Below are 20,794 nucleotides of genomic sequence, written 5' to 3'. Positions count from 1 at the left end.
CCTCATTATTGGCCAGCTGCTGCATCACCATCACACGAATGCGTCGTGGTGCTCACATGAACAGCGCTGGCCAATGGTGAGCTGGCGTTTAGAACCCGGAAGTACTGCACAGTAGGCCCATTTACTACGTAAACAGTGTAGGAGCCTGATACAAAAGAGAAGAAATTGTTGAATAAAGTGCTTGCACACAACATGTATTCACTTCATAACATCAATGTTGAGCTACTGTAGTCAGATTGACTATTTTAACAACGTCTTTACTATCTTTCTGGGCCTTGAAAGTCGCAATAATGTTGCTGCCTATGTGTGGTTCAGAAACCTTGGATTTAATCAAAAATATCTTAATTCGTGTTCTAAACATGAATGAAGGTCTTACGGGTTTAGATCGATATAAGGGTGAGTATTTAATGACAGAATTTGTTATTTTGGGGTGAACTAACCATTTAATATGAGAAGGAAGTGTTTTCCAGAGTATAGGAGCAGAGGATGAGAAAGCCCTGTCCGTTTGCAAAACATGTCTGTGGGATAGCCAAAACTGAGCAGAATGATGACATCACTGTTTGCTGCTTTATAGATTAAATTATTAATTTAATAATTGATTATCTTGAACACAGAACTGAGTCAACAGTGACCTGACTTCAGCTGAACAATGACACTATGTTCCTTTAGAGCTGCTGAAATGAACTCTGTTCTCATCATTGAATAATTTTCCTGTTATCCCTTTAAAAATGCTTTAAAACGACCAGTATTGTATCGCAATTAAGGCTTCAGAATGACAGCATGGTCGCCATAGAGACAGTATATCCATGGCTCATCTTATGGAAGCAGCATATTTGACCAATTCTAAACTGAGGCTGGACGTCCTGACCTTTCAGTGGTCAAAGATGGGTGCGGTCAGGGTGATTGAGACAAGGGTTAAGGGAAGGTATTCAGAGCAGCTGATGCTATAGCAACATGTCAGTGCAATCAGAAGAGTCAGCTGCTGATTAACACAAGCATACAGGTGTCAGGAGTGTGTGTGTGTGTGTGTGTGTGTGTGTGTGTGTGTGTGTGTGTGTGTGTGTGTGTGTGTGTGTGTGTGTGTTGTGCTGAGACTTACACTCAGTAAATTGCTCTGAGGATCAGGGAACAGTGTTGGCAAATGTCAAATCTACAAATCTACAGTGCCTTGCGAAAATATTCCACCCCCTTGAACTTTGCAACCTTTTGCCACATTTCATGCTTCAAACATAATGATATAAAACTGTAATTTTTTGTGAAGAATCAACAACAAGTGGGACACAATCATGAAGTGGAACGAAATTTATTGGATATTTCAAACTTTTTTCACAAATCAAAAACTGAAAAATTGAGCGAACAAAATTATTCGGCCCCCTTAAGTTAATACTTTGTAGCGCCACCTTTTGCTGCGATTACAGCTGTAAGTCGCTTGGGGTATGTCTCTATCAGTTTTGCACATCGAGAGACCTTTTTGCCCATTCCTCCTTGCAGAACAGCTCGAGCTCAGTGAGGTCGGATGAAGAGCGTTTGTGAACAGCAGTTCTCAGTTCTTTCCACAGATTCTCGATTGGATTCAGGTCTGGACTTTGACTTGGCCATTCTAACACCTGGATGTGTTTATTTTATAACCATTCGAATGTAGATTTTGCTTTATGTTTTGGATCATTGTCTTGTTGGAAGACAAATCTCCGTCCCAGTCTCAGGTCTTTTGCAGACTCCATCAGGTTTTCTTCCAGAATGGTCCTGTATTTGGCTCCATCCATCTTCCCATCAATTTTAACCATCTTCCCTGTCCCTGCTGAAGAAAAGCAGGCCCAAACCATGATGCTGCCACCACCATGTTTGACAGTGGGGATGGTGTGTTCAGGGTGATGAGCTGTGTTGCTTTCACAGCAAACATAATGTTTTGCATTGTTGCCAAAAAGTTCAATTTTGGTTTCATCTGACCAGAGCACCTTCTTCCACATGTTTGGTGTGTCTCCCAGGTGGCTTGTGGCAAACTTTAAACGTTATTTATCTTTAAGAAATGGCTTTCTTTTTGCCACTCTTCCATAAAGGCCAGATTTGTGCAGTATACGACTGATTGTTGTCCTATGGACAGAGTCTCCCACCTCACCTGTAGATCTCTGCAGTTCATTCAGAGTGATCATGGGCCTCTTGGCTGCATCTCTCATCAGTCTTCTCCTTGTATGAGCTGAAAGTTTAGAGGGACAACCAGGTCTTGGTAGATTTGCAGTGGTCTGATACTCCTTTTATTTCAATATTATTGCTTACACAGTGCTCCTTGGGATGTTTAAAGCTTGCTCTCTGCGCTTTAAACGGACCTCTGAGACTATCACAGTGCAGGTGCATTTATACGGAGACTTGATTACACACAGGTGGATTCTATTTATCATCATGTCATTTAGGTCAACATTGGATCATTCAGAGATCCTCACTGAACTTCTGGAGAAAGTTTGCTGCACTGAAAGTAAAGGGGCCATATAATTTTGCACGCCCAATTTCTCAGTTTTTGATTTGTTAAAAAAGTTTGAAATATCCAATAAATTTTTAATTTCACTTCATGATTGTGTCCCATTTGTTGTTCATTTTTCACAAAAAAATACAGTTGTATATCTTTATGTTTGAAGCCTGAAATGTTGCAAAAGGTTGCAAAGTTCAAGGGGGCAAATGTTACAAAGAGGACATTTGGGATGTTAACAGCGTTCCCACATGGTCCTCTGTTGGTCATATAATAATGTTCCCAATATGACTTTAAGGGGCAGGTTCCATTTTGGTTATTCGATGGTCACACAGCAGAGTTACAAAGAGGACATTTGGGACATTATCAGAGCCTTCCCATTTGGTTCCCTGTTAGTCAGATGAAAAAAATATCTTGTTCAGTGCAGTGGTCTCTACACTACATTCACATAACGTTTGCAGGACCTTTAGAGAACCAACCTAGAATTTGGTCATTCCATCCCATTTACTCAATTTTTTCAGAACACGTTAATGTGAATCAATGTACACTGGATTTCTTTGCAAACGAGGGTCAGTAAAACACAGGATTTGCACAAAAGTTGCTTCTCAAAGATGGATCAATACCAACTGTCTGTCCAACTTTTTTAGAACATTTGAATACTGCACATTTTATTTTATAAATGTATGTAAAACGCCTTTATGACTGTACTTGGCTCTGACTGTATTCACAGAGAAGCAATAAAGTACGCTTCTTAATTGTACAGGCGGAGAGTATTTTCAGGTTAAAAATAACAAGCTCTGGTCTCTGTGAATACATTTAAAGACAATGGTAACTTAAGCCACATTAGCACATTCAGAAAGGTGATTTGCAAACACACATTATAAAGTGCGGTACTTACGGGTTCTGGATATGAAGTTGGATCATGTTCTGAAAACATTCAGTGAACGTGATGGAAGGACCTAAATAGGACCAACAAAAACATTCTAGGTTTTCCTAAAGGTCCTGCAAACATTATGGGAATGTAGTATTGAGACCTAGAGGGAGCATCCTTAGTAATGGTCGCCTGAACATTCTCAGAACGTACTGAATGTTCCCTGAAGGTCCGCCAAATAACGTCGGCCCAACCCTTAAAACAACTCCACATCATGAAAGTCTCGGAACGTTACTAGGCAAAGTCCTTGACACCACTGGAGATGTTTTTAGAACGTTCTGGGATTCATAAAATTTCTAGCAGGCATGCACCTATCCATCCCCCCATCCGTATCTATTTATCTTATATTCATCTATTAGTTAAGATATAGTTTAAATAAAAATACATTTTGTTTATGTGCCCCCTGACTAACTTCTAACTTCTTTGTCAAATTTTGCTATCAGTTGTGGGGTGGTGGTGGTGGGGGTAGGGGGGCGCCCCTGCATCACAGCATAAACATTCATAAACTGACAAATGCACACGTATACACATGGACAATTCTTACCGACAGTTTGCTTTCATCCTCCACTTCACAAGGGCTCAACTTCACAGTCAAGAGACGAACAAAAAGAGAAGGAAAGAAAGAAAGAGAAGAGACAACAGTACAATAAGACAGGACCAGCAGACAGCACACTGACATCAGACTCCATAGATGCACATGCACACTAACAACACATCAACTGACAGTCAAAGCTGGGACAGAGCTTCAGAGTGTGTTTGACCTCTGACCTTACTGAGAGTCTGTACTTTGACCTCACAGAGAATGTTTGACCTCTTACCTCAAAGAGTGTGTTGACCTCTGACCCTCAAAGAGAGTGTTTTAACCTCTAACCTCAGAGTATATTTTGTGAATTCTAACCCTGCTAAATGATTGTTGACCTCTGACATCACCAAGTGAGCGGTTTCACCTCTGACCTCCTGGTGTGCTTTAACCTCTGACATCAAGAGGATTGTGGGTACACGATCCCTTCCACCTGCACGATCCGTTTCACGCATGTGCATAATTGCATAGTAGAAAACATCACAGTTGTCCTACACTATCTGTACCTACTAATGAAACACTTGACGGCGAGGCGACACAACTTGCGTCAACTACACCAAAGTGTGGGGAAACGTTATAGAGTATTTCAAACTGAAATGACTTGAAAGAAGCATGTGCACACAGAAGTTTTATTTCTACTTAGTTTTCTACTTTCTCTCTCTCTCTCTCTTTCTTTAATCTTTCTAATTTCTTTCGCTGCGAGTGAATGAAAGCCTTGCGGTACAAATACCGCATGCGTAGCAGATCGAGCAGTGTCGTAAATCCGCACATCATTTGCACATGTGCGTTTTCTAAAAAGTCTACTATGCATGCGTAGAACGGATTGTGCAGGTGGAACGGATCGTGTACAGACAGGGATTCTATTATTTCTGACTAATGTATATTTTGAGTTTTGACCTCACCAAACGTGTATTGTGACTTCACTTCATTATGAAATATGACCTTACTGACTGTGTTGTGACCTCACTGTGTATTATGATATAGGACCTTACTGACTGTGTTGTGACCTCACTGTGTATTGACCTTTCTAAACATGTATTGTGACCTCACTGTGTATTATGATATAGGACCTTGCTGATTATGTTCTGACCTCACTGTGTATTTTGACACTTTCAAATTTATGAACTTAGACCCTGAAAGTTATGAACTCTGACCTGGCCTCACTGAGTATATATTTTGACCTCTTATGTCACCAAATGTGTGCTGTGACCTCACTGTGTATTATAAAATATGCACTTAATGATTATGTACTGACCGAGGAAAGAAGAAACAGAAAATTTACCTCAGAAAAAGCCCTTTAATGACAATAAACTCAGGGCTGGAAATAGGGGGTAATGCAGAGGACGGAGTTCGGGGAGGGAATTTTGAGGGCATGGCGTTACAATCCAAATTGGTTAGATTTTAAAGGGAAATGAAAGGGATTTTTATCTTTTATCCTCTCAATAGCCTCTGAAAGTGATGCGAATTCAGCACAAAACCAGCACAATATAATTGCACGATTAATCATTAAAAGATTGCAATCTTGATTCAAACAAGCATTCAGATCTGCTTTGGCACTGTTGCTGACCCAGAGAAAGCAGTTGCCATGTACAGCTATAAAAAAGCTTCACAAGCAGTCTTTTCAACCAGTTGCAGTAATTCAAATGATCAGTTTATAGTTCGGCTATAAACACTGATATAAATCACTTGGGGTCATAAATTGAGAAATCAACTTTCCCTTGAGCTTTTGGTATATAAAAGGTCATCTTAATATAAGAATATCCTGTAAGTTTCAGAGCTGAAAACTTCCTTGTTAGTCAAAGAAAAGCTTTTATTGACAGCTGGCTCAACAAACGATTCATCTGCAAATGTTCTTACCTGTGACATCAGAGTGTAATGAAACGAAAATAACATAGGCCTGCGTGGAGCTAAACCGGATCGAACTTCCAAGCAATAAAACTTATGGCATGTTTCAAACATCTTCTTTCGGATTCCAAAATTAGGAATGCATGGTTGAACTTTATTTTTACTGAAGATCCAGCTCACATGGGGAAGACATTGCATTTGTGCACTTCATTTCACTGGATTCATTTGTAAACAAGAGACTGAATTTGCAGACAGAATGAGATTAAAAACAATACTGCGCCTTCTGGATCTGACAGGAATGATGCAACACACTTATGTGAGTAAAAAAAATGATGTGATAGTATTGCATTGATATCTACTGACTATGTACCTGTCTAATGAAACATAGCTTAACACGCTGCCACAGGCTGCAGTATCCTTTGTATTTGAGGTGCCATTGTTTCTTTGTGCTGCGATTAAAAAAATACAAAATACAATCGCGCAAGTTTTGAACATGCTGATTTGTCTGAGGTGAAGCTTTTGCATGTAGTCTTGGCTTGTGGGTGTGAACACGCGTGTGAGTTGAAGACCACATGTCCCAAGATGCTGCGCTCAAACTTTGCGTCATCAAACTACACATTTGTTTTGAATAAGCGCCCTCCAGTGGACGGAAAGTTGCATAGTGCACCTTTAAGTAAAGTACAGATACGGGAAAAATTTACTTAAGTAAAGTAACAAAGTATTTGTACTTTGTTACATTCCACCACTGCATAAAGGTGTTGAACAACATGAGGGTAAGTAATTAATGACAACCTTTTTGGGTGAACTAACCCTTTAAATTCTGCATTCACACATATGCAGATTCCTACACAATGTATCTTTAAGTTGGCAAAAATGTATCAGATAATTATCTCAAAGCTGAGATTCATAATAGAATTTGATTATGAAATCTATGTAAATACCCAGCCCTATACAGCAGGCTATGGCACTTTAAACAACACTTTCCAATAAACCACTCCCAGTCCAGTCCAGAGCAATGTGGTTCAATTATTCTAATCCAGCTATGGATTAGAATGCTGTCTATGCACACTGTACTGTCCATATCCAGAAAGGTTATAAAAACATAATCAAAGTAGTCCATATGTGACATCAGTTGGTTAATTACAATCTCTTCAAGCATTGAAAATATGTTTCAAGAGATTCTAGATGGGAATCAAAATTGTAGTTTGACATGTGATCCAAACTGCTGAAATCACGTGACATTGGTGATCCGAATCATTAATCGATTCACTGATTCATGGCCGTTTTAATATTTATTTGAGGTTTGAAAACAAACGCCGAAGAAAAGACTGATGCTGAATAAAGTCCTAGTTTTCGATATTTTTGGACCAAAATGTATTTTTGATGCTTCAAGAGATTCTAATTAACTGATGTCACATATGGACTACTTTGATGAGATTGTCATTACCTTTCTGGACATGGACAGTACAGTGTGCATAGACTGCATATGCTCTGGGACTAAAATATAAAATATCTTAAAGGTCCCGTTCTTCGCGATTCCATCTTTCAAACTTTAGTTAGTGTGTAATGTTGCTGTTAGGACATAAATAATACCTGTAAAATTATAAAGCTCAAGGTTCAATGCCAAGCGAGATAATTTATTTAACAGAAGTTCCCTTTCAAAGCCTACAGCGAACGGCCAGTTTGGACTACAGCAGGAAGTGCAGGGATGTAATGACGTCACTAGAACCGTTTGTTGACTAACCCTCCGCCCACAAGTACACGCAAAAAAGGGGGCGTGGTCTTGTTGCTTTCCCACGTGGAGAAGAGCGCGCATTCAGGGCTTGCATCTCCCCGTTATGGTAAGAGGCGGCACCTTTCCGGGCAAAGTGCGCTAAGATGCTGTCCAAACACAACACGGGAAGCGCTGGCCTAATCAGAACTCGTTACGTATTTCTGAAGGAGGAACTTCATAGAATAAGGAAATCATCAGGCCGTTTTTAGGACAGAGGAAACAGCGCTGTACAGATAAGTAAATTGTGTGAAAAATACTGTAATTTTTACACGCGAAACATGAACTCATGTAATATTGCACACTGTAAACTTAATCAAAGCTTCAAAAATACGCGAAGAATGGGACCTTTAAATTGTGTTCTGAAGATGAACGGAGGTTAGGGTGAGTCATTAATGACATCTATTTAATTTTTGGGTGAACCAACCATTTAAAGGTGTCATTAACTGAGGTCAACTAATGATGTTTGTGTGGTTTTTACATTAAAAAACATCATTACTAATAAGTAAAAGGCTATTTTCTGCACTGGTTTTGAGGCTCTCTCCAAAACGCTGGGTTTTGATGGGCATGACACACTGGAGACTTGGAAGTAAACGCCCACAGTTAGAATTGGATAATATTTGCATATTTAATTATATTCAGTTATTCAGTTAACAAGATGGAGGGATTGTTTTGAAAGCGGCAACCGAAATGATTCAAGTATGTCTTTATCAAACAAACACAATGATTTATTTCTCATCCAACTGAAATTGATTGGACTTTTATTTTTGTATTACATATCCTGCACGATCGTCCGATATGAGTGCAAACTGTGCACACACACACACACACGTGCGCGCGCCCTTCAATTGTCAAGTCAAGAGAGAGAGAATAGCGCAAGAACAAGAAAGGAATATTATGAGATTCATCGGCCTGCCGACGGGCTTACGTTTTCGTAGCCCATCTGGAAAACACACAGCCCAGGGACTCTTTGGACGTTGGGCTTTGCGAGCCCTGGCCTATACATGTCTGAGTCCAGCGTGCTAAAGGTATATTCTGTTAGACACGTACACATAAGCAAAACGATCTATAACTATCCAATACTTTCACCTATAAAAACACGTTTTACTCACATAAGTGTGTTGCACCATTCCTCCTGTCAGTTCCAATATAGAAGAAATAGCATTGTGCTTTAATATCAAATGTCTGCAAATCCAGCATCGACCTGGAAATGATTCCGCAGTGAAATTAAGTGAACACCACTGTCTTCCCCACGTCAGCTGGAACTTCATTAAAAAATGCTTATTATTCTGTAGAGGTGGTGTTTAGTCAGTCGATGACGTCAAGATGCGAACACGATTGAATTACGAACATATTATATTAACTAATAATTTAAATTAACGTGTAAATGACCACAACGGGTCAAAGCCATGCATTTCAACTTCCAGTTGTCTGCTTTAATTAATCATTAGCTAAAGATTTACAAAGCCGTCATTATGTTATGACTTAACTTGTTGGGGCACATGAATATTAACTAATTGATTAAGTAATATGTTATTGTGGTTATGGTTATGGGTTTTGAATTAATTTTGAATTAGTTGATAGTATAACCGATATTCTTATATTTACCATGACCTTTTATATATCAAAAGCTCAAGGGAAAGTTGATTTCTCAATTCATCACCCCTTTAACATCAGTGGGATAAGTTCAGCAGGAAATGCAGAACGATTGAAGCCCTTAATCATGATGTAAAGACTCTAAAATTAGCTCTTAAGGCGAAATTAGCTCCAAGAGAGCGCCCTGGAAGAAATCAATTTGTACCTCACGTCTCTGCAGACCTAGTTTAATCATCAACAACTCAACCAACTTGTATTGCGAGACTGTTATAAATCAGCATCCATATCCATGCTTTTATTTGATTATAATTTAAATATGTTTGCATTCACAATGCTCAGCAGACATTAAAGTTGTTTTTTTGTTTAGAATCTTCATTATATTTCAAATATAATTTCTCATAAATAAATAAAATGCACAAGTAATAAAAACATAAACAAATAAAATGTAGAATTGAAATGCATAAATAAATAAATAAATAAATAAATAAATAAATAAATAAAAAAAGACAGCCTTCCCCCTCTTGTTAATTAGTGACCCAATTTTCTGTAAGCAGAACTAATTACAAAAGCAGCCACTCTCATCACCTGCAGGGGATTTGGGGATGGCATGGACCCCAAAGCACAAATCACAGAGGAGCCAAATCATTAATCTCCAACACTTAACAGAAAAAAGAAAAAGCCTCCTCGATTAAGTGTAACATTTTAAAATAAAGCAGTAAAATAAAATGCCTCTTTAATCAACAAAACATCAAATCAGTGCTACTGTTTCAAATGTTACAACAATACTGTTCTGGTAAATGGTTTATGTGTAAACAAGGCCCATTCATTAGCTAAATTGTACAGCTATTCTCAGGGTTTTCAGCTAAACAGGGAACTTAGTTTTGCTTTCTCTAAGCGGCTCAGAGTAAGATTTGAAGATGGGAATCAAATGTGATGCTGATAAGATGTGAGCTGACTAATTGGAGGCATTACAGATCTAAGATTAACCCTATTACTTAGGCCCTGTCCTAAACTGACAACGTCGATCGTCCTCCATTTGTTTTTCTTCTCAAGTCACGTTTGAGTCTTTGTGAGATCACGTCTCACTGTGAAAATGTTACTACAATCGGCAGGTGTGTGGTCTCGTGGTCCGGATGAATCTTCTAGTGTGTGAATTCAGAGATTTATAATGCAAAAAATTGGTTGAAACTGCTCTTATGTCTGTGGTCTCCTAGTTCAGTTAACATTTAAAATTAGAAAATTATCTAGTGTGTCCAAGGCCTTAAATGTGCTCACAACTAATGTATTTAAATAAATGAATCTATTTTGAAGAGGTCATTTTATGCTTTTTACATGTTTAACTTTCGTTAGTGTATAATGTTGCTGTTTGAGCATGTACATTTTAGCACTGGCAATGGATATGAATATGCTAATGTATTTGGTCTTGGTGGAGTAGATCTGCTACGCTGCTGCTGAATTACTGCTTTTGATGATTATTGCTGTTGTTTTAGATTATTGCTCCAGCAGAGCAAGTACAGGAACTTGCTTCTGCACATACACAGATACACTGCTTTGAGTATATAAGATACTACTGCTGCACATACTATATTGCCAAACGTTTTGGGATGCCTGCCATTACGTGCACATGAACTTTAATTACATCCCATTCTTAATTCCGTAGGGTTTAATATGGAGTTAGTCCACCCTTTGCAGCTATAACAGCTTTAACTCTTCTGGGAAGGCTTTCCACAAGATATTCTTCTAAAAACGCAATTGTGAGGTCAGGCACTGATGTTGGACGAGAAGACCTGGCTCGCATTCTCCACTCCAATTCATCCCAAAGGTGTTCTATTGTGTGCAACTTAAGGTGTTCTATTGTGTGCAATGCTATTGTTGTTCGAGTTTGTAGTTCATGTCGATTTTTGTGAATGAAAATCGTTTTTTTCTTTAAAATCCGCCGACGCTCCCTCTGGGCTCCTGTAATGGCTCAGCCCTCCCCGCGCGTTTGCCAGTGCCACAGAGATAAACAAACAACAAGGATAGCGTCTAACAACATACAGGTTCAGTTTTTTATAGAACAATTAACAATACCCTGCTGCAAAGTGTGTTTGAAGTCTGAACGGAACTGCGCTCATTTGAGCTGCGTGGACAACGAATGCAGCACGAGCTCATACACGGGCCGATCTCGTGACAGACACGATACACAGCGCTGGAGATCCAGTGAGAGAGCGTTTAAAGGGTTACTTCAGCGATTAGCATATGGCTTTGTATCAGTAGAAACCCTGGAGAATATTCAAATGATTGTGCTTTCCCCCCTCATATCTCCCTGAGACAAGAGATTTATGCATTTTATTTCTGGAAAAATTCCTCCTATGATGCAAAATGACGATTTTGTCATTGTTTGCCCACTGCGGAATGTTTGCCCAGAGGCTAAAGACTACAGCCAGCAGAGGGAGCTATTTCCGCATGTTTTGAATCTGCGCATGGGGGATGGGAGATTACACTCAGCTCGCAGGGAGAGCTCAGCTTGCAGCTACAGGCACTCATTTAAACGGAGCTATGGCGAGCAATGTAAGTCTTTTAACTTCTCAAATTCATTTCTATGAAAGTTAAGCTTGCAAAGGCATGAACTGAAACGCTTGCCAGACTGAACTTGCGTTGTGAATGTATGCCGCGAGTGTAGTCGCAATTACCTCAGCTCTCATCACTCCTGCAGTTAGTGCTCAGGGCTGTGACACTCGCGCGGTGACTCACTCATTATATTGAACAGACACGTTCAGTTTTTAATTGTAGTGTCTTCTCTAAGTCAGTCACAGTAATGAAGTTGGTGGTGTTGGGAATGGCCTCACAGGGCAGCGAAGCATTCTGGGAATTGTAGTCTTTCATCCCCATGGGACAAAAATACATTTTCTGTCTTTTCTCAGTCTAGAAACCACCAAATTCAAAAATAATTTCAAATTTCTACTGCATTGATGACCCAGTTTAAATACAGATTCATCTTCCCAGCGCTGAAGTACCCCTTTAAATTCACCACAGAAATAATAACATCGCTACTGTGATCTAGTGGAAGCGTTCGGTGCAGAATTCTGTTATAAACCACAGATATCAGATCAAATAGAGCTGACGTGGAGATAACATGAGCGAAGGACAGGGGTTTCAGTCACAAATCACCAACATTCACCATGATTTACTGTAGTAGAACCACATGGATTTAATGTTGTTGTCATTATTTTTCTCAGGATTCGTACAACCTTTTGAGATTGAAATTCAAGCACTTTCCAATGGTTTCGTACACTTATTTGTACACTTACTGCACTTATTTCCAGCACTTCAAAGCTCTAAATATCCAAAATATGCTATTTTTAATGTGATGGTTTGTAAAACTAAAAGTTTAAAGGGGTCTTGTGAAAGAAATAGTCTTTTAGTTTATTTATTTTTTAATGTTTAATCCATTTTGTGGCAAACAATCATTTTTATTAAAAAAAGATATGCGGTGCCCACCACTATAACCAGCAGAAGAGCCATTATTGATTTATTAGCCATTTCCACTCCCTAATATATGGGAAAAGTACGAAGTCACCAAGTCTCATGAAAAACTAAATTACACAGAAAGCAAGTAAAGAACTCATTCAATAATAACTGAAGCTGTCGGTCAGTCAAAAAAAAAAAAAAAAAAAAAACTATTAAAATCGTAAATTGATTTTTTTTTGGCAAAAATCTGGGAATTTTTTTTTTGCCCATATCGCCCAGCCCTAGTGACAAGAATACAATGCAAGATCACGCATACGTCAGATCGGAGTTTTTGCACCATACTGGAATTGTTATTAAAAGACTGTAGAAAGCTTGTGGTCAAAAATTGTCTGTGTACTGATTTACAGCAAAAATGAGAAAAAGGTGATTCTCTCAGATAATTCACACTGCATGGTTGTCACTCGCATTAACGAGCACTGTTTTGCCTATGATTTCGGGAATTTGTCGGCGATTAAAATCAGGCAGTGTGAACTCGGCATAACTCTTAAAGGGGGGGTGAAATGCTGTTTCATGCATACTGAGCTTTTTACACTGTTATAGACTTGGATTCCCATCCTAAACATAGACAAAGTTTCAAAAACTAATGTTGGACATTTGATAGAGTATTTCTGTGTCAAAAATACTCCTTCCGGTTTCTCACAAGTTTCGGAGAGTTTTTTTCGAGTATGGGTCTACTTGACGTTAAAAGATCGGAAGGTCCTTGTATGGGCCGTACGGGCTCTTCTCCCGGTAGGGTGCGCGCGCGTCACTAGCGCGAGAGAGGAAATGCACGCTGTAAACAGTAAACTGCTCTCAGCTGCAGATCCAGTCGTCCGTGAACACTAATGTCGGTTATTGTCCGCGCCGCGCTCCACTTCATTCCTCCACTTTGACATAAGCGACTTCAACGCTTCAGCACAGCATTCCGGGAAGGCAGCGCTGCATTTGAACCGATTTGAACGCAGAAATGCTTCAGTCGCATCGCAAAGTGGATCTCCACACTCCAAGAAGTGTGTTTTTGACGGAGCCGTCCCAGCGATAAAGGTTCGGTCCTGCTTTGGAAACAGCCGGTAAGTAAAACTGCTTCAAATGTCTGTGCTGTTGCTTATCGTCGCGTATGTAAACATCAGTAAACGACACAATCGCGTGCTTCATCATTCAAATGCACTAACGGACTTCATTGCTGTTCTATGTAACTTATAACGTTACACTACTCTGACGTGCAAAACCGTTTTGCTTGCTACTAAGGTTTGGTCGCATACAATAGTCCATAAACCGAATCATGTCATGTTGACAGGCCTCTAAATACAGTACATACCACAGAGACGGACGTCCTGCTGTTGCTGTTTCTATTTCAGCCTCCGAATTAGATTCTGGATCATATCTATTAGCTGAGATAGCGATGGGTTTCTCCACGCTTGAGGACGTCACCGCTTTGCGCATATGTCATTCTTTAGCTCCGCCCACACAATACGCCTCCAGGCGCTCGTTTTTTTCCGGAAAGACTCGGTACAGCCCATATTTCTTTTACAAATATAATAAAACGAAAGACTTTTCGGCGATATGAAGGATGCAATACTACTCTATAGGTACTCAAGATTGACATGAGATTGACTGAAACTGAGTGTTTCACCCCCCCTTTAAAGGTGTCATGAACTGGCTTTTAAAAAAAAAAAATTATACTGTTGTCTGAAGTCAACTAATGACGTTTGTGTGGTTTTTACATTCAAAAACATCATAACTAATTTTGAGGCTCTCTTCTAAACGCTGGGTTTTGATGGGCGTGCCGCACTGGAGACTTGGAAGTACACGCCCACAGCAAGGATTGGATAAGATAAAACACACAGCCCAGGGACGTTGGGCTTTGCGAGCCCTGGCCTATACATGTCTGAGTCAGGCGTGCTAAAGATATGTTCTGTAAGACACGCACCCATAAGCAAAACGATCTATAATAATGCAATATTACATATAAAAAACACGTTTTACTCACATAAGTGTGTTGCACCATTCCTCCTGTAAGATCCAATATAGAAGAAATAGCATTGTGTTTTAATATCAAATGTCTGCAAATCCAGCTCGACCTCAGATTTTTTTACCAACGATTCCGCAGGGAAATTCGAAAATTCGAACGGCTCTATGAGTCGGTGGGCGGAGCTACTGAAATAAACGTGCTTATTGTTCGGTAGAGGCGGTGTTTCGTCAGTCGAGGACGTCAAGATGCGAACACGATCATTTTCTGGGCTTGCTGTCTATAAAAGTTTTTCTTTGTCTAACAAGGACGTTTTCATCTCTGAAACTTACAGGATAATCTTATATTACCATGACCTTTTATGTATCAAAAGCTCAAGGAAAAGTTGATTTCTCAATTCATAACCCCTTTAAAGCACGCTGCAAACTGCTATATTGAATGGTAACCAGCCATTTAAATGTTGAGCATTAAGCTCATTGGCTACAGATGTGACATGAACCAATCAGCTTCTGCCAAGTATGTAACGCCGTAATTATCATCAGCTTGCATTAAGGACCCCGGTCTAGAGTTTTAATGACAGAACTAATTCCTCATTTAAATAATTCCCCAATAAGGTATACTCAAAATGAAGGGGCATGGCCTGTTTGAGTTGCATTATGGTGTGTTGAAACTCACGGTTATGGAAAGAAGCGTGACATTTCTCAAACACACTCAAAGCAGTTGACTAATCATAACGTACTCATCCAGTCGACCAATCAGACCACATTGTGCTTTTCGGAAGGAACAGCTTCATAGAGACAGAAATTAAAAAGAGACAGAGCATTACTAACAGACTGGGAAGAGAAATGCTTCAAGCCTACAACAATGTGACAAAAATATGGTGATTTTTAAACCTAGCATTAAAGAATTAAAACATATTCTAGTAGACCCTAAAATTGTTACATTGTTACATTGTTGTAGGCTTGAAGCATTTCTCTAATTCTAGACTTTGTAAAAGGGCATAATAGGTTCCTTTTAATATAAACCCTGGTGCAGACTTTGAAATTAATTTCTGTCCTTACAACTGTTGCTTCTGCTATTGTATGATATCAGCCAGCCAGGCATATCTTGCAAAAAAAGCCAAAGGCAGAGACCTCAAATCTAACTGACTAAAACCCTATTTAGACGGTAATTGTTTCTCAAAGGGTCTTAAGGTAATTTCATCATTTACGGGGACTAGTCAGTGATTTTATTGTTGTCCGAATCCAGAATGTCTCCCACCACCCGCGTAAAAATCCCCGGCTGAATTACCTACTGTTTGACAAACACCAAGGTTGTGTGGTAATGTATTTGCCATCCAAATCCACATCTCTGAGTTTTCAAGAAAAGATTGATTCAAAATGAACTGTTTATGTCCTTTTTGACCACTGCAGAGCACCGTACGGTTCCGCTTTGCTGTCATTTGAATGCATTTTGAAGATAGCCTACACTTTTATTACTGAAATGCTGGAAAGTATTTACAAGATAATAAATCTTTCATCACCGCTCAAAAGAGAAAGAGAAGAAAAACATGTAAACATTTGAAATGAGCCAGTACTATGGCAGTAATTAACGTTAAATAGGTTAGATTTGCAGCATTGTATTAACTTCTTTTCTCTCACATCAACATTTTTAAAATAACATCTTCCTATTTTTAAACCGGAGACTTAAATAATTAAGAATTTCATATTATTAAATTAAATATGATTTTATTTTTATTATTCCAAGCATATGACATTTTCACAGCAGACATCATTTGACTGGCCACGTGAGCAGCGTTCCCAGGTGCAAATTACAAAACTCACTCCTCCACCATGAATAAATCACCATCCAAATGCACAAGTTTTATCACTGAGGTGGCATGCAAATTTATTTTTACGGACGTCCACATGAGGAACAATTACCGTCCGAAGAGGGCTTAAGACTCTGCATGGACAGTAATTAAATGGGTTCAATTTCATGATGACTAAGGAGGTCAAGTGACAGTACTGTAGCTTCCATGTGTCAAGGTCACCTTGGAGATCATATGAGGGCCAACAAAACAGAATTGGTGAAGGTTGTGATTATGAGCACAGGATGCTGAATGAACGTCGATAGAGCAAATTCAGTCATTATGATAATTATCCTTTCACAAGCCTCATCATAGTGACTGATTGCAATCAGACCTGCTTTATTTTACAAAGTACTACAGACTTGAACACTGTAACCACACTGTGTGTGCACACACAAACATTAATATTCATTCAGGGGAGAGAAAAAAATGAAATCATACTTTATTTTCTAAAAGAATCTAACAGGCAAGAATTGGGCCCATTTCGGAATTTAAAAAATGGCTCCCTTTTAATTCATGAGTTGGAATTTGAACTCACAGGATGCTGAACTTGTGCTTGCATTTAAATAACAGGTGGAATTTACCATAATTGGAATTCAAAGAAATTTAACAGACTCATGATTTAACAAAATATAAAGAGAACTTCCTTAAATGTTTCAAATTCATATCCAAAATCTAAGGTCACTCATTTAATTACAAACATATAATTACATATTATACACTGTGTAAACTTAAAAATAAACATGAATGTATTTAGCATATCCCCCTTTTGTAAATGATAGCATTAAGGTATTAAAGGTGTCAGGAACTGGCCTTTTTATTTTTTTATGCTGCTGTCTCAGGTCAACTTTTCAATGAATAGGCTATTTTCTACCCTGGTTTTAAGGATCTCTCCTGCACACTGGGTTTTTATGGGCGTGCCGCCGCACTGAAGACTTGGAAGTAAACGCCAACGGCTAGGATTGGATAAGAATTGCATATTTAATGAGCTTCAGCTCCCCTGTCATACCAGGTGAGGGATTGTTTTGAAAGCGTGTAGAAAAACGGCAACTGGAAGGATTTGCCCACAGGGCTCGCAAAATATCTTTATCAAACAAACACAATAATTTATCTCTCATCCACCCAAAATTGATTGGAATGTTATTTTTTTATTACTTGGCCCGGCCGATCGGTGGATATAACCATGGAACACACACACACACACACACACACACACACACACACACACACACACACACGCAGATACTCGTGCAAAACAACAACAACACATAGCCCCGGGACGTTGAGCTTTGCAAGTCCTGGCCCATACATCTCTGAGTCTTATCATTCAATAGCAATGAACCAACAACACCACAAATAAAGGATTATTCAGCCTTTGACAGTGTGCCAAGTTATGTTCAGTTAGACATGTACACATAATCAATATAGATATCAAACAATATGTTAAAATGCAATACTATTACATATAAAAAAACATTTTAACTCACATAAGTATGTTGCTTCATTCATTCATGTAATCTTACCCTGTCTGCAAATCCAGTCTCTTGTTTACAAACAAATCTGTGGTGAAATGAAGGAACAAACGCGCAATGTCTTCCCCACGTGAGCTGGATATTTATTTTGAATAAAGTTCATCCATGCTTTCATAATATTGGAATCCAAATTAATCTTATGCTGCATGTGTACTGATTTTGAAATGAGTCTTTACTGTCAAGTCTTTTTGGAAACGTAATAGCCAAAATAAAAAGTTAATTTAAACCATCATGATGTTGCTTCATTTTAGATTGAAAGAAAAGACATTTCAAATGTAGACATACACTGAATATATCTCCAGAATCTTATGCTTCCCACAACAGCAATATCTGCAACAAACAAGAGCATCACACACAGATGATGATGCTTCAGTAAGGAAAGTCCCATCTCGCAGTCCTGCCTTCAACATTAGCTAATTCTCTAATCTTTTAAAATAGCTTAGATCGATTGAGCCTCAGGTTTCTGCCTCCATCTCTCTCGCAGCTCCTCACCTACAGTCCTTATCACAAGTGACCTTGCCACTCAGGATCAAATACACACTAACGGGATCTGCTTACATACATGCACACAGGTAATTATATGCACACACAGCGGCATACAGCAGGAGAGGAACACCTCACCCATATTGAGGGACTGGTGGGGTTTGATGTACATGTTTATCTAGATTGTGTTTACTCATTTTATTGCCTATACATTTTTGCATGACAGTGGACAATTATGTTTTGTGTAAAAGGCACTTTCCACAAATAGGATGCATTTTAAAGTCTTATTACTTAAAAGCACTAGAGGCACAAATGAAAGCTATTAGATTTGTTATAAACTATTAGAAGTGCCTTGACCTTCATTACTGTATGCAACAAATAAAATCTTATCATAACCTGTTGAACTGGCATTATTAATTATACTGAAAAACAAATTGCGGATAAATAATTATAACCACTAAATATATATTTAGCAGTGTCCCACATTTTGCATGCAACCCTGTTACCAGATGATTATTAAATTCGATATGAAACATAAATTGCAACTGACATCCATACTGTGATGATTTTCCAGTGAAACGGCTTATCAAACAACAACACAAAACTTGATATAATTAATCAGTTACTGATTAGATTGTGAAAGAGAAGGAAGAGAACCTTTTGAAATTTTGCTTAACGTGCATTAGAGGGCTAGTTCACCTCAAAATCACAATTCTGTCATCATTTAGTCCCAGGGTAGGGAATGTTGATCATGGAGAGCCACTGCCCTGCAGAGATTAGCTCCAACCCTGGAAAAACACTCACCTGCTTTATGCCGCGTTCCAAGCAACCAGTAACCTGTGTTTTTCCAACCTTCTACCTGTGAAAGTGCACTGCTTTCTTGCCTTATGCACCATCTTTTTCCTCCTATGTTTCCCTTAAATAAGCAAGGAGTACGCACCTTTGGTAAAAGATGATCATAAGCACCATAAGGTCCGACATGCTTTGTTTACATCTATAGCTACCACAATTCCTTGTGCTCAGGCATTTGGCGTGACTTTGCCTGCAACCATCGACTGTAAAAAAATATGGACCTAGTGTCCGTGACGTCACCCATATGATTCCGATAAGCAGTTCTGAAGCTTAAAGTATGGGCGAGCTGGGCGTTGCCATCCTGTGAGTGAGTCATCGCTTGTCACTCCCGGATAACAGATAATGGGCAAAAAGGCGGAGCCTCCCGGTAGTGGGAGCTTAGGTGACGCAATGACTTTAGACGGCAGATAAATGGCTATCCACCTGTAACCACGCCCTTAATTATGCAGAACTTTAAGGCTTTATGTAAGTTAAACGAATGAGTTAAAATTAACCGTATAGGCAAAAAACTATTTGTACCAGGCTGTAAACATGTTTTTTTTCTGCTGTAAAATTGGGCATTTTAACATGGGGCTCAATACGATTCTGCTCTCTTCTGGAGCCTGCCTCTAGTGGCCAGTTGAGGATTTGCAGTTTACATTACTTCCGTATTGGCTTCAAGAGAGATCGCGGGAGGTTGCCGCTTGCCTGCAACGGTACAAAGCTGTAAGTCGTGGCTTGAAGTCGTAACTTGCAGGCTCAAAAATGCAGCATTAATAAACCTGAAGACCTTGATTAGCTTGTTCAGGTGTGTTTGATTAAGGTTAGAGCTAAACTCTGCAGGGCAGTAGCATTCCATGGCTGCATCTGAAAACCTAGGCCGCTGACGCGTTGCCTCGCTGCCTTATCAGACAATGACTTGTAAGTCAGTGTTTTGTGCATGAAGGCACCTCACGAAACTAATTTTGGACAGACTTCTTAGGCAGTGTAACAGTTTAATGATCTACAGCAAAATAGAGAGATCTTTGATGAAAACTAAACACATATTAAATTATTACATTAGTAATTTCTCACTAGAAATGATATCAGAAGTGGAAAATATTGGCAAAAAACATACATTTACACACAAACTGACCAGGAAATGCAACTTTCGAACACCATCTTATTTCCCAGCTCAACCTTCACTGAATGGAAAGCACAGGATTGAGGGATATCAAAGGCAGTGAAGAATACATGTACGCTGCCTTCAAAACTCAAAAGATCTCTCAGGAGACAGGAAGTGAAGCAAACATTAGATTCGGACGTTGCTTGATGCCTTCCTGCCTTCAAATGTGTCCTCCGAAGGCAGCATTTTCCGGGTTTCCGACGCAGCCCATGATTTAGGCACACTCAGGATGTTTCATTTTTGGGTGAACTATCCCTTTAAGAAAATAATGTAGATGAAATGTAGATAAATG

At 39.1% G+C, this 20,794-nt stretch overlaps 1 protein-coding gene across 10 annotated transcripts in view; it reads right to left on the bottom strand.

Annotated features, from left to right (window-relative positions):
* Positions 1 to 20,794, bottom strand: part of LOC137053048 (sodium/potassium/calcium exchanger 2-like) — a 106,646-nt gene that overhangs the window by 52,766 nt on the left and 33,086 nt on the right. For 5 of the 10 annotated variants that reach the window (XM_067428932.1, XM_067428953.1, XM_067428959.1 and 2 more), the window contains exon 3: positions 3,937 to 3,985. The exons of 3 other annotated variants lie outside the window; for them this stretch is intronic. In XM_067428932.1, the coding sequence (XP_067285033.1) occupies positions 3,937 to 3,985 (49 nt within the window). The remainder of the gene's footprint in view (positions 1 to 3,936; positions 3,986 to 20,794) is intronic. 2 more of the 10 variants (XM_067428939.1, XM_067428965.1) reach the window with 1 other exon arrangement.

This window comes from Pseudorasbora parva, chromosome 1 (assembly GCF_024679245.1).
Source record: "Pseudorasbora parva isolate DD20220531a chromosome 1, ASM2467924v1, whole genome shotgun sequence".
Lineage (NCBI taxonomy): Eukaryota > Metazoa > Chordata > Actinopteri > Cypriniformes > Gobionidae > Pseudorasbora > Pseudorasbora parva.
Note: the sequence above shows the minus strand (reverse complement) of the source record. Positions and strands in the feature narration are given on the sequence as shown.